At 38.9% G+C, this 12,500-nt stretch overlaps 1 protein-coding gene and 1 long non-coding RNA gene across 2 annotated transcripts; one reads left to right on the forward strand and one right to left on the reverse strand.

Annotated features, from left to right (window-relative positions):
- Window positions 1-3,033: 3,033 nt before the first annotated feature.
- LOC138038052 (QRFP-like peptide receptor) lies at window positions 3,034-4,397 on the reverse strand. The gene has a single exon (XM_068883872.1). It carries the CDS (start codon window positions 4,200-4,202, stop codon window positions 3,294-3,296), a length of 909 nt encoding a protein of 302 aa, XP_068739973.1. The 5' UTR covers window positions 4,203-4,397; the 3' UTR covers window positions 3,034-3,293.
- Window positions 4,398-10,017: 5,620 nt separating this feature from the next.
- Window positions 10,018-11,969, forward strand: LOC138038053 (uncharacterized). Its single transcript, XR_011130174.1, has 2 exons — window positions 10,018-10,109; window positions 10,221-11,969. It is a non-coding gene; the product is annotated as an uncharacterized lncRNA (long non-coding RNA).
- The last annotated feature ends 531 nt before the right edge of the window (window positions 11,970-12,500 follow it).

Consider the following 12,500-nt stretch of genomic DNA (forward strand, 5'->3'; position numbering starts at 1 on the left):
ATTAAGCTTCAATTTGAGAAAGAACGCCATACATTGCTTTGTATTTTAACGCTTTTTGCAATATTATTCATCAATTATCTTTGAAAAATGCGTGGTTACCCCCAATTTTTCTTTTTGGATTTCATTAACACTTGTTAAGATCTACATTTCCTGCATAATCACACACCAGGGCAAAAATATCCTCATTAGTAGGCACCGTCCTTAAAAGCGTTTTTGTTTATTTTAGATGGGAAGAAGTGTTTTCTTGTAATGTCCATTGACATCGCCACCCCCCTCATATTCATAAGTATTTTTTGTGTCAATTTTTGTGCGACAAAGTTATTTGCGAAGTTAAATGAAAAAAATCGCCCGATTTTTATTCTTACGTGCACGGCTTCAACGTGGCTGACCGGGATGAACTGTTTCTGAATGAACTCCTCTTGGTTTTATGGGCCGAAAACGATTTTTATGACTCTTAATTCGTCATTATTACTCAAGCTTCTGTCAGTTTTAGTTTTTGCGCGGAAGACTCAATCAATCTCTTGTAAAGTGGAGGCTGTATATCGTACTTGGATATGTACGCTGAGGTTAATGAAAACCGGAAATCCAAGAGACGAATGAGTGATTGTATGCGACTGAATTAAGGGGTCATTTATACTACAATTATATCCTGTCCACATAAGTAAAACAGAGGGATTGTTGATTTGCAATGAATTGACTTACTGGTGAAAACGGCTGGTTTGAAAACTGATTCAGACTTGTTCTGGTTTTGTTCTAATTACTCAGTGAAGTTAACCGTAGAATGAAAATACTGCTCGGCGATCACTGATAGAAATCAATTTAACTTATCGCCCTAAATTCTCATCACAGGAAGGATGAAGCACACCAATGCAATAAAGAAAACCCTTTTTAAGAAAACTCCTTCGAATAGTTATCTTATGATTATCGAAATTGTCATACAAATCCTTATATTTATGGCCATCCTTGAGGTAGAGCACGAGGCCTGAGACAATATTTACAGCAGAAATTAGCTTGCAATCATCTCGGAATGGTTCTGTTTTACCTAAGGCCGCGTTGCGTCCATCATGAACTACCATTACAACCATTTTACAAAAATTTGGTTTTATCAACGGAGTTGATAATGTAAATTGGCCACCGTACAGAGATTCTAAAAGCTGACGTTTCGAGCGTTAGCCCTTCGTCGAGCGCTCTGACGAAGGGCTAACGCTCGAAACGTCAGCTTTTAGAATCTCTGTACGGTGGCCAATTTACATTATCAACTCCGTTGATAAAACCAAATTTTTGTATACTACTTCCCCACCGACGCAGCACCACAGTTTCTTTAGAAACTACCCCTTCTACCATTACAACCAGGAGCCCATCATGACCTGGGGTCTCTCATCAAACTATAAAAGCTTGTGTGTTTGCGTTGTTGAAACTGCGGGAAAAAAAACTAGCTGGAATCTTGGGAGTTGATTGTCGATCGTGAATTTCCCTTTTTTCAGCAAAATAATATTCACTTCCGGTCCTTTAAAAATGCATTTGTTTTTTTTATGACCTTTATGGCCAATTTCCCTGGAAACTCAAGATAGTTCAAGTTTTTAAATTGCTATTTCAGTTTTTACTGAAAAAATTGATAGGTTTCTCAATTCTGGCAAACTAGTCCGACATACGGAGGAAATACTCATGGGAATTTAGACAGTTAAAAATTGTCACGCTGTTGTAAATTTAAAAAAATATTGATGACTCCTGTCGATTGATCATGCGCACAAATTAAAAAAACAGGTTTGACAAGTCGAAACTGGACTGACTTATCCATTTCAAATCAAAGAAAGTCAAGCCGGCTGGCAGAGTCTACTTTCCTCTTCCCGACTCATTTAGGGAGATCGAAAGAGACTCTGCTCGCAGGATATTGCGCATGGTTAATTTCAAGCTGTTAAAAACGAAGAGACAGAATACGCAAAAAAGGGAAAAAATTTCATCTTTCATCTTTCATTTATTTATCTTTCTCTCTTTCTTTTCTTAATTTATCGCTTTTTCATCCCAATATCAATTATTTTATATTCATTTACATCGTGAAAAAGACAGCTCGCAATCTTATATTGCTGATCTTCCTTTGTTTCGACGATTCAAAACGTCAATTTCATTTTCAGTAGCTTAATTCCAATTGTATTGTAAACTACTTGAAATTCAAGACAGTCTCACAAAATAAAAGCGCGAAAGAACGAATCGAAGGGAAACTACGAGTGAAATCTAAAAATTCTAATGCGCGAAAACTATTTTGAATTAATGGCTTCGACTAAGAGCCAGTATAAAACTGTAGACCCTTCTATTCTTCGTATGATGAATGTTTTGACTGTCCACATATGTTCGGGACACTTCAGTTATTAGCGATCATTGTTCCAGGTTTTCAAAAACTAAAAACCCTTTTGGAACGACCCTTCACCGACACAAATTTTTCGCGTGGTCCTGTGCTGTATTGATCAAAACCCAGTAATGCTACTACTATTGTTTAAGTGAAAAAGGTATCCTAATTCCGAACGCGAGAGCCTTCCCGGAATTTTAACAGAAGTTTAGCCGTTGGTCGTTACTTCACGCCAAACCACATACGTAGCATGGACTAAAGCCTCATTTACACTAGCAAGTTTTCCTTGACAAGTCCACTTGTCAAGAAAAACTTGCCGACTGTACAAACTAGCAAGTTTTCCTTGACAAGTTTTTCCTTGACAAATTTTCCTTGGTAGTGTAAATGAAAAATATGACAAGTGTTTGAACAAGGACACTTGACAAGGAAAAACTTTTCATACACCGAGGTGAAGACAGACAGTGTTCCGCAAAGACTCTTGTCCAAGGAAGCAACAAGGTGAATAAGAAAGGCCTCGAACCAGCGACCCTGGGCGCGATAACTGCTACACCCCATGCATGCACAAAAAATGGGGTTTCCGATTAAATGGTTAAATTTCCAGAAAATATTGTTTGACTTGGATTTGAGTAGAGCGACAGCCTGAGAACATCAAGAAAAGTACATACACCTCCGCATTGTTTAGCGCTGAATACAAAAATGCTCTTGACTTCCTTAATTTTGACTGATAGATTGTATGAAATTATTCATATATCTAAACTGCTGAAATTGAAATGCATGAGTTTTCAGTTTGCACTTATCTACGTATTTAATTTTTTAATGTAATATAATTTTTTCGCAGGAACTAATTTATGCATGATTTGTTCTTCCCGTCTTTTAATTCTCCGTTCCGGCGTTTTCTACAGACTCGGAGTTCCTACAAAATTCAAATTTGTACAATGCCTTGCCTATTTTATGACTCGAGTGATCTTTCCCGCCGCCGGAAAGGTCTTCCACGCCAAAGTTCCCTTAAGCCAGCTCTGTAGTTTTCACTTTGAACCAGATATACTGCTGGGTTAATGGAGCAGCTGCAATAAGCGAAGAAATAAGACAATTTGTATAACACTCGCTGAGAGGGAACATTTACTGCCGACACTGTAATGAAAGGCAGAAAACAAACGAAAAACAGCACAGTAACAGTCATCAAAAGTTTGACGATTTTTCGCTTGTCTTTCGAATCTTGTTCAGCAGAGACACGGCCTTCGTTTGTAGGAAGGATATCATTCAAGTAGAGAGCTCTTACAACACGGAAATAACAGAAACACAAAATGAATAAAGAAACACCTCCTATTATGGCCAAGAGTATCCAATATGCACTCGAAGATACACTACTCCAGTCCATATGACAGGTTTTGAATTTGGATGAGTAGTTTTGTTCGATAAATAAGGGACACACAAACGCAATGGAGAATACCCAAATGGCGGAAATTGTGACGATGACGCGCCTCTTTGCCTGCAGCTTCAATCGCAAATCCATCGGTCGCAGCAATGCATTGTGCCTTTCAATTGCGATTACTGTGAGCGTTAGACCGGATACCAGCAAAGTGATTCCGGCAATACTATGCATGGTTATGAACTTGCAAAGAAAATTGCCTAGTAGTCCAGCTGGGTGCTCGAACAGACGAAGGATGATGCCCGGAAGACAGAACATCAAAGAGATTATGTCAGAGATAGCAACATTTGCTAGAAGGAAGTTAGTGGTCGTTTGCATAAGACGTCGTTTTCTCACCACCGTAATAAACAGAGAATTTCCAATAATTCCCACGATAACCACAAGTATATAAAACGGCAGTATTATCATGTCCAATTTCCAATTTTCCATCTTCAAAAGCAAATTTTAAAGAGGGCAAGGTAGTGACTTCCTTAGAGTCTCTCTCTGATCATGATCGAGCGCAAATCTCGTCGTGGCTAACTAATTTTTTTTTGGTTCTCTTTGCTGCCATTCACTGCCAATTCAATCTTCTCCTCTTTGACAGATGCAGATGTAGATGATCTGAAGATTAATCTTTGTCAAGTATATGTTTGAGTGCGTCCAGGGACAGCCTTTCAAGTTAAGTTTACATAACAAATGGTTCCACCTGCCAATTTGACAGTCGCTATACATGATGAGCGGATATTTGGCCATCAGTTAAAATTACTGAAGCCTTAATGAATTTGTGCCTTTCTTTATTCTTTATTTGATCGAGGGAGGTTATCAGCTGCTGAAGTCTTTTGAATACAGATTAATTAAATAGTCATTTCCAAAACGTCAATGGATGAGAAATTCATGATATTAAGTTTGTCAAAGGAACAAAAAATTACAACCCAACTCTTAGAAAACAATTTGGCTGCGATTAGTCTTCGTTAACGCTGGGATTTTAAAGATAAAGATGAGAAGAAAGTGTTTCATCACCCAGTTCTTTCTGCGAAGCATTTGTGGAGAAGCAGCATAAATCCAGACAGAGGCAGCCCAGTCGTTATGTGTGAAATTCGTGATGCAATTTTTTTGCTTTAGGAACAACCCTCGGCAGTTGATGGGCAATCAGATAATACCTAAGGAATGGGAGTCAACCAATTGAAATCACAAGGACTTAAGTGTCTCACAGCAAGAGTCCAAGCGCACGCTAGATACATTTCGCCCTTTTAGCCAACTTGGGTCTGAAAACCCGTCCGACAGGACTCGTTGATTTACTAAGATTGAAAATGTTCTTCTGCGCTATTTTTCGTGATGAGCTTGGGTGTTCTATATGGGAAATTCAAACGATCGAACTTTCTAATCGAGGCGCGCGGAGTGTTTTTTACGCGGACTAAATGGTTTTCCCTCGATTGGGCTGCCTGTGATTCAGGCTTCTTTCCACATTACCGCGAGAAAGTTGTACGATAGCGAATTATGCGCAAGGACATGTGAGTTTTTCGTCAAAACTGCTTAACTTAGAGACAATGCATGAGGCCGCGCTGTTCTTGCTCACGAACTAAATCGAACTGATGCCCTAGTTCAAGTTCTGCTCTTAGGCTTTATCTGGATTTGACGGATCTTGACTATTACTGTCCAATTACGTCCTTTCAAGCCGCAAGATTTAATTCATGGTTACTTGGATTTAGTCAGTTATGTATTTAGATGAGATTAAACTAATTAGTTCCAAATGTTTTAAAGGTTCACATGGCCAGCACGTTGACAATCTGGCATTGATTTAAATACCGTCTCGTTTTGAGAATTTTGAGCGAAGCTTAAAAAGTTACAATTCAGAGACCCTTGCGAGCGAATTGATGAAATGCCCGAGTGAACGATCTTATAAAGAAGGCTAGTGAAAGGTTATACTTTTTAGTTCAGCTAAAACGGGCACGTGTACCGCCACCAGATTTAGCTCTTTTTCATACGTGTGTACGATCTACAATTGACTATGCAAGACCAATACTAGTATTTTATAATTCCCTGCCGCAGAATCTAATTAATCAGCTCGTGCGTATCGAGAAGAGGGCGCTATCGATTATTATGCCCGGTTCCAACTACGGTGATACTGGCAAATGTTTGGGTATAACACCTATGGTAGTCCACCATCGCCAATTGTGAAACACATTTTTCAACACCATAACTTCCGACGAAAATCATAAGCTCTTCAATTTATTGCCGTCTCGAAACAATCCTAGGTATAGTCTTAGAAACAATCGAGTCTATAACATCCCAATGTTTTGTACAAATAGGGCGACGAAATCTTTTATGTTTATGGCAAGACAGATACCACCTTTTAATTAAGAATCTAGACCGTTTTTGAACAAATTGTAAATATTTATATATATATGTTTTTAATTCTGTTATACTTTAAGTTATTAATTAATCTGCAATATTTTATAGTTACCTATTTTAATGTAGTTTTCAAGAAATTTGTAATAGTGTTGTGAATAAGTGTATAATTCCGCCTTTGGGCTATCTATCTATCTAAGCTACTTTCAAAATTTTCAAAACCAGACGAAACTATGCCAGTGATCAGATTCAATGATTTGCTTATAAATTCAATAGAGTATTAGACTTCCGTAAATCATGGTCACAGCACGGTATGCTATGCATGCTATGTCAGTGTGAGCGGATTCCATGTACACAAACAAAATGCAGCACGATCTAAGGAAAAATGGTTTCATAATCACTAGCAATGAGAACTGGGCCATTATAATTTGATTAAAAATATAAGGAGTACAGAGATTTAGGCAATGAAGTATTGACAACGGCTAACACAATCGAGGAACTTGAAAGGAAATTTGAAGAAATGGATCCAAAGTATACTACCGACTTCCATTCTACGTATCTACGTATCTAAAAATGCATTTATTTTCGGGTCCCCTCATCCCAAAGTCCCCATGTTATGAGTACGAGAATCCCTAAAACTCCTGTACCCGCTCACACGTTTCCGTCTCATTAAATTTTTCGACAAAGCTGAGTCGACTTCAGTTTTCTACAGTCGTCAGCAAGGCCTTGTTACGGATCACGTAATTTAATGGAACGGTCAATTAACAAAAACACTTGAATATAACATATCTAACGTTGCAGCGTACTTCAGCTGCTCAAACAGTCAGCTGTAGCAAGAACAACTGCGATGCCATAAAATATATTCTCGCGTTATTGTCAGTTTGCCATTGTTCCAGGTTTTTGTTTCCGGTTAAATTGTTAAATTGTTTTAACACATACATATATACATGTTTATTCAAATGCATATATAACTACATATAAATTTGAAAAGGACAGTCCAGAGGTTAGCCCTATGAATAAAACTCCCCTCAAAACTGTAGAAACTTTAGCGACAAACACAAGCACGAGCAACATACACGTATTGCATTACCTTGTTACTTGGTGTGGTTTTGCCGAATTTTCTAGAAAAAAAAGTAGTATGACAGGAACTTTGCGTGCGAAGGGGAAGAGGAAGGTGGAATTGGTGCGGAAGAATTTCAATGGACTCGTAAGAACGAGAAGGACGCGTGAGGAAGAACGATCTGCTGCGACCTAACCTTCCCACCCCCATTCTCGTTAATTCACAACCCTGCTACGCATGCTGAAGAAAAAGGTGTTGATTATGCAGGGGCGTACCTAGGATTTTTCAAAGGGCGGACACACTCTCTCACATCCACGGTACTTACTGGTCTGTCATGTAGAAATCCCCGCTGTCTTTAGTGAAAGCATATAGTCCACTAACTATCATGGTGAGTGCGGTAGGAGAGGGGGGGGGGGGTGGACAAGCCTACAAAATAGCTGCGGAGATGAAATAAGTTCCAGGTGACATAAATTGCTCCGTTCCAATCTCACACATGGTGCGTATTATGTTGTTGGCTGTCACAAACGGGAAGTCCCGGGCACCCCAGGACCCCCCTGGCTACGCCCCTGTTATCAAACGCTACTGATTTTGCATATGTTGCTCTCTAGTGATTGTGCTGTCACGTTCTCATCCAGGCCCATAAAACCTGAAAAGCCAACTTATAGTCAGCGGTCATCGCAATAAATTTTTTTGCGACGAGGGACGAGAGAGATTGAAGCCAGTCATCAGAGTGATTTTGTTGTATGTCTCGTGTCTATTTCACGACACTGATAACCAGAATGCAATCACGTATTATTAGATAAAAGGAACACAAGATTAACATAACTCCGTTTGTGTCAACTAAACTTCCCATTTACTTTTTTCGGTGCTAGGTATTTTTTTATGATTCTGACCGCATACTTCGAAGGTTTCCTTGGCATTTGCCTATTAATTCATCGGTAATTTGTTTTGACGATCTATGGGCACTACTCCAGCAAAGAAAATAGGTATTTAATTGTTAAACCGGATTTGAGTCCAACGCCCGTCGCTTTCTAATCGGCGTTTTCTATCTAAAATAACTCACCACATGATAACAACTTATTAGAGGGCTATAAACGTTTGAAAACAAATATTCAAGATTAGAGACGAAACTAACTGCAAACAATAAGATTACCAAACCATTTTTCCTGCCTTATTCCGGAGGCGTCTCCGGCTAGAGGGCGAGGTAGCATAAACCAAGCACGTAAAAGCTATCGATTGGAAACCATTGAGACAACTTCACTATAATAGACTCTGTTGCCATGCATTCAGTGTTGTAATTCTGATCCAATAAAAGTTATCATTGATTAGGAAGTGAGGATAATAATTCTTAATATGGATTACTTTGCAAGGAAATAAAAAAAAACGTCTAGAGTTGGCACGCGAAAGAAATTTCCTTCAAATGCCTCTTCTGCACTTTCAAATATCGATGCCGAAAGAAATGAAAAGTGTCATTTTTACGGTGCCACTATTGTTGATATTTTGTCTTCTTACCGGATACTATTAATCAAGCGAAACGATTGCTAATTTATTTTACACAAGTATGTGTTATTGTTTTTGTTCTTACTTTGCAGAGTATTAGTCTGTGGATCCCATTTGTCTTTTTGTTCATTTTTTTTTAATTACTTCACCCAACTCAAACTATACACCACCTTTTCATTCCTGCGATGACCACAAAAATGAAAAACTCTGAATAGCCGCGCACGTTTTCTCAGACATTTAATAGCTTGGAAATCAAGTGCAAATTAACTCTTCGTGGGGGGATTCTAGTCTATCATTCATCGTGCAAAAGGCTTGAAATTCTATCTAAACTCTTGTGTCAAGTGGATGACCACGCCGTCTTTGTAAAGGTTAATTCTAACTCCATTAGAATTGTAAGCTTCTGTATTGGTAAAGCAACGTAATTCTACGGAATTGTTTTTGGTCTGCTGGTATACCCACAGAGGAGTCAACAACAGATACCACTTGCAAAGGGTTTTGCGAGAATGGGTCCAAAGCTGGCCCAAGGCCCAAACTTTTAGGGTCATAGATGACAGTGTTCATTGCTTTTCAACTTAAAACCGTAAATTATGTGCATTAAAGTTTTGCTCTTCAAACAAGATGGCCGTCCATCATGCTCAACGGAACAGTTTTCGTCCATTGCCACGATAAAACGGGAATCTTTCCGCGGTCTCGGTGTCTTATCCACTGCCGCCTTCTTGAAGCCAAGATTCATTTGTTCTTTCTGTCTTTGACTCAAAGACAGCTTAGTACAGGAAATACGATAATTAGGCAATTGTCAGCTATAATGAGCTTGACATTTTTTTAAAAGACTACCATGTCTCACAAATACCAAGTATGACGAAGTCATCACGAAATTGGCGGGGCAAACTGAAACCATGCATGTAAAAATGATTGAATCACTGTGACTTTAAGGCTAGGTCAGCTAAACTGTTTTAAGGTTTGTAGTTATGAAAGAACGCGCAAAAAAGCGATTTGGTGGCCAAACTCACGTTTTTAAAACGTGCACTTGTGTCGACTGGTGCAGAAAAATGATCCGATGATGTGTTTAGCTGTCATTGGGTCTTTTCCTTTCTGTTTACAATAATCGATGTACATTTACAGACCCTTTGTGTCTTTTACAAATGAAAACAAAACACGCCGTGTCCATTAGACATGATTTAATTGGCTGTCAAAGAGATTAATTGCATCCGAAATGATCGCAATATTTAACAGCTTCCAATGGTTGTTTGGTGATTTCATTACCCAGCTTGAGGAGTGTTAAGTCCTCGCACGATCGATCAGATTCCTTTTCTTAGATATATCGACTCTTGATGGCCTCCTTTACCATTGACGCCATTTGGGGAGCTCCCAGCAAATATCAGAAGAAACGAATTTATTGGAAAGGAGGCATGTAATTCATGAATATGAAAACCAAATGAAGGGAAAAGGTAAGGGGCAAGATTTCCACTTTAAATTAAGTAACCACTAAAAAGTGGTCTCAAGAGTCTCGAGAAAGGTAACATGTTACATCAGTGACCGATTCCGAATTTCCTATTTAGAAATCGACCTAAACTGTCCATTACAAGAGAAGGAGACGGAGACCGACCTTTTAGACAAAGGATCGGATGGTAAAGAAGATTGCAAAAGACTCTTGGGCGAAGATCGAGATGAGGATAGTCTTTATTTCAATAAAATACGAAGGAGACGAACAGCTTTCACCAACAGTCAACTAAAAACTTTAGAAGAGAAGTTCCGCGACAAAAAATATTTGACAATCATGGAAAGAACCACTTTGGCCAAGGGCCTCAATCTAACTGACACTCAAGTAAAAACTTGGTTTCAAAACCGTCGAACAAAATGGAAAAAGCAGATAGCGCCGGACTTTGACCAGAGTTTGCGGTGGGAAGAGATGAGCTCCATCTTAAGTCACATCAATGGTCACATCCAGACGGGCCTTCCTTCCAATAGAGAACTACAAACTCGTTTGCAAGCCTCAGTGCCCGTCTGTTACAACGCCGTGCCCATTATTCATCCGTCATCAAATCTCCAAGTGGTCTATTCGAGCATGTCGTTATACCCATTCTCGCCAGATTACGGTTTTACTGGTTAAGCTTTATGCATCCCAACCAACCTTGAACCGGCAACATTTTTAATCATTCTCGTGAAAACAGCGCAGCGAAAGTTTTTTTGCGCAAGTTTTCTGTGAATGTTCAACTTGCCCACTGTATTAACTGACTGAGAAGAGTTGGAACATTCATTTCTCCTCCGAAAGGTTCCGAGTGACTAAGGCGGCCTTAACGAACCCAGTTCAACATCTTCTGAGTACTGGGATTACCAGTTTCCTAACGGAAAAGCATACATATTTCAATTCCTTCGCGTCTATTCACACGTACATAGATCAGTTTCATTGCCTACCGATTCTACTCAGCAAGGCACTGCCTTCAATTTATAGCTGTGCCTTCACTTGGTTATCTCCTTATGATATGTAACTGAATTGACGAAACCAATAAGTTGCCTGTTAGCTGTAATATTCACGTGAAGCCACGAAGTATTAACTTATCACTCGTTCTGTTATACCAAAGAGAAGAAACTCGAAACTGTGTTTCAGCATGATCCAGAAAGATCAACGTCCTGGTTGTAGGCTTTGACACTCAAAACGTTGGAAATATTTCAAATTGAACTCGATAAAAAAAATTGTGTTATGATAAGAAAATCTAACAGTATCTTTTATCTATCCATCGCTCAGCAAGGACCTCAACAACGAACCTTTTTCATTTAAAGTGTTGATTTATTATCACTTTAAAAATGTATGGCAGCTTTAAGAATGTAAAACTTTTGTTGCTTGGTAGTAAAACGAAACTGATAAGTTCTCCACGGCCGATTGAACGTTATACACTTCTACAAACAAACAATCCGCAAAAGTAACAACGTAGTATAAGCTTTGTTTTTTTCTTTTAGTATCAAATGTACTTTAATACGGGACGGGGAAAGCTACGCTTTGGTCGGAAAAGGAAACATTTTCTATATGATATCAGTGCAGCGCGGCTCAGGAAAGCAACGAATCCCGCTTTGGGAGGCAAATTTAACCATCGCTTCAAGTGATCGATCTTTAATTAAAAAATCATTTGGTTTGCATTCATTTTTAACTTGCACTTTGAATACGTGGAACGAAAGTCAACAAATACTGACAATGACCTCGGTTGGTTATCATTTTGGAAAGGGAATATATGTAACTGCAAATGCTCAATTTCAGGACTGATTCAGGCCTGATCTCAAAAGATCCTCAAATTAAACTTTTTTATGGAGTCATCAAAGGAATCTTTGTCGGAAAGGGTGTATCTACTGGGAATAGTGTTGTTAAAGCAGTTGACAGTATCACAATCTCCAAAGAAAGTACAGAACCAACTTGTAAAAGCCTTGAATTCTTTATTGTTGCTTTAGTTTAGGGCAAAAACTATGGTGCGCCGGCGCCCGATATTGTAAATAAATAGATACCTTCAGTACATTGCAAAGACGCGGCTGTGATTAAGGCACCTCCATTGACAGTTAAGCACCAGGTCACCAAACAAAACTGGGCCCATGGTTATTTATCCTTATAATAGACCCTTCCACGGTTTTTGGCGCCATCTTGGTTGGGGGGCAAACACGGCTAAATTTACAATAAATGTGTGGGATTTTGGACGACTCTGAACCCCTGCAGCGCCGCTAGAAAGAGACAGATTTCCACAGTGATAGTGTCTTTTAAAAAAACATTTATACTGAGCTTATTTTCATGAAATATAAAGAACAGATTCAAGCTACAACGACCATAAATGAATTTTTAAGTTTCCATAGAAACT

The sequence above is a fragment of the Montipora capricornis genome, chromosome 2 (genome assembly GCF_036669925.1).
Source record: "Montipora capricornis isolate CH-2021 chromosome 2, ASM3666992v2, whole genome shotgun sequence".
Lineage (NCBI taxonomy): Eukaryota > Metazoa > Cnidaria > Anthozoa > Scleractinia > Acroporidae > Montipora > Montipora capricornis.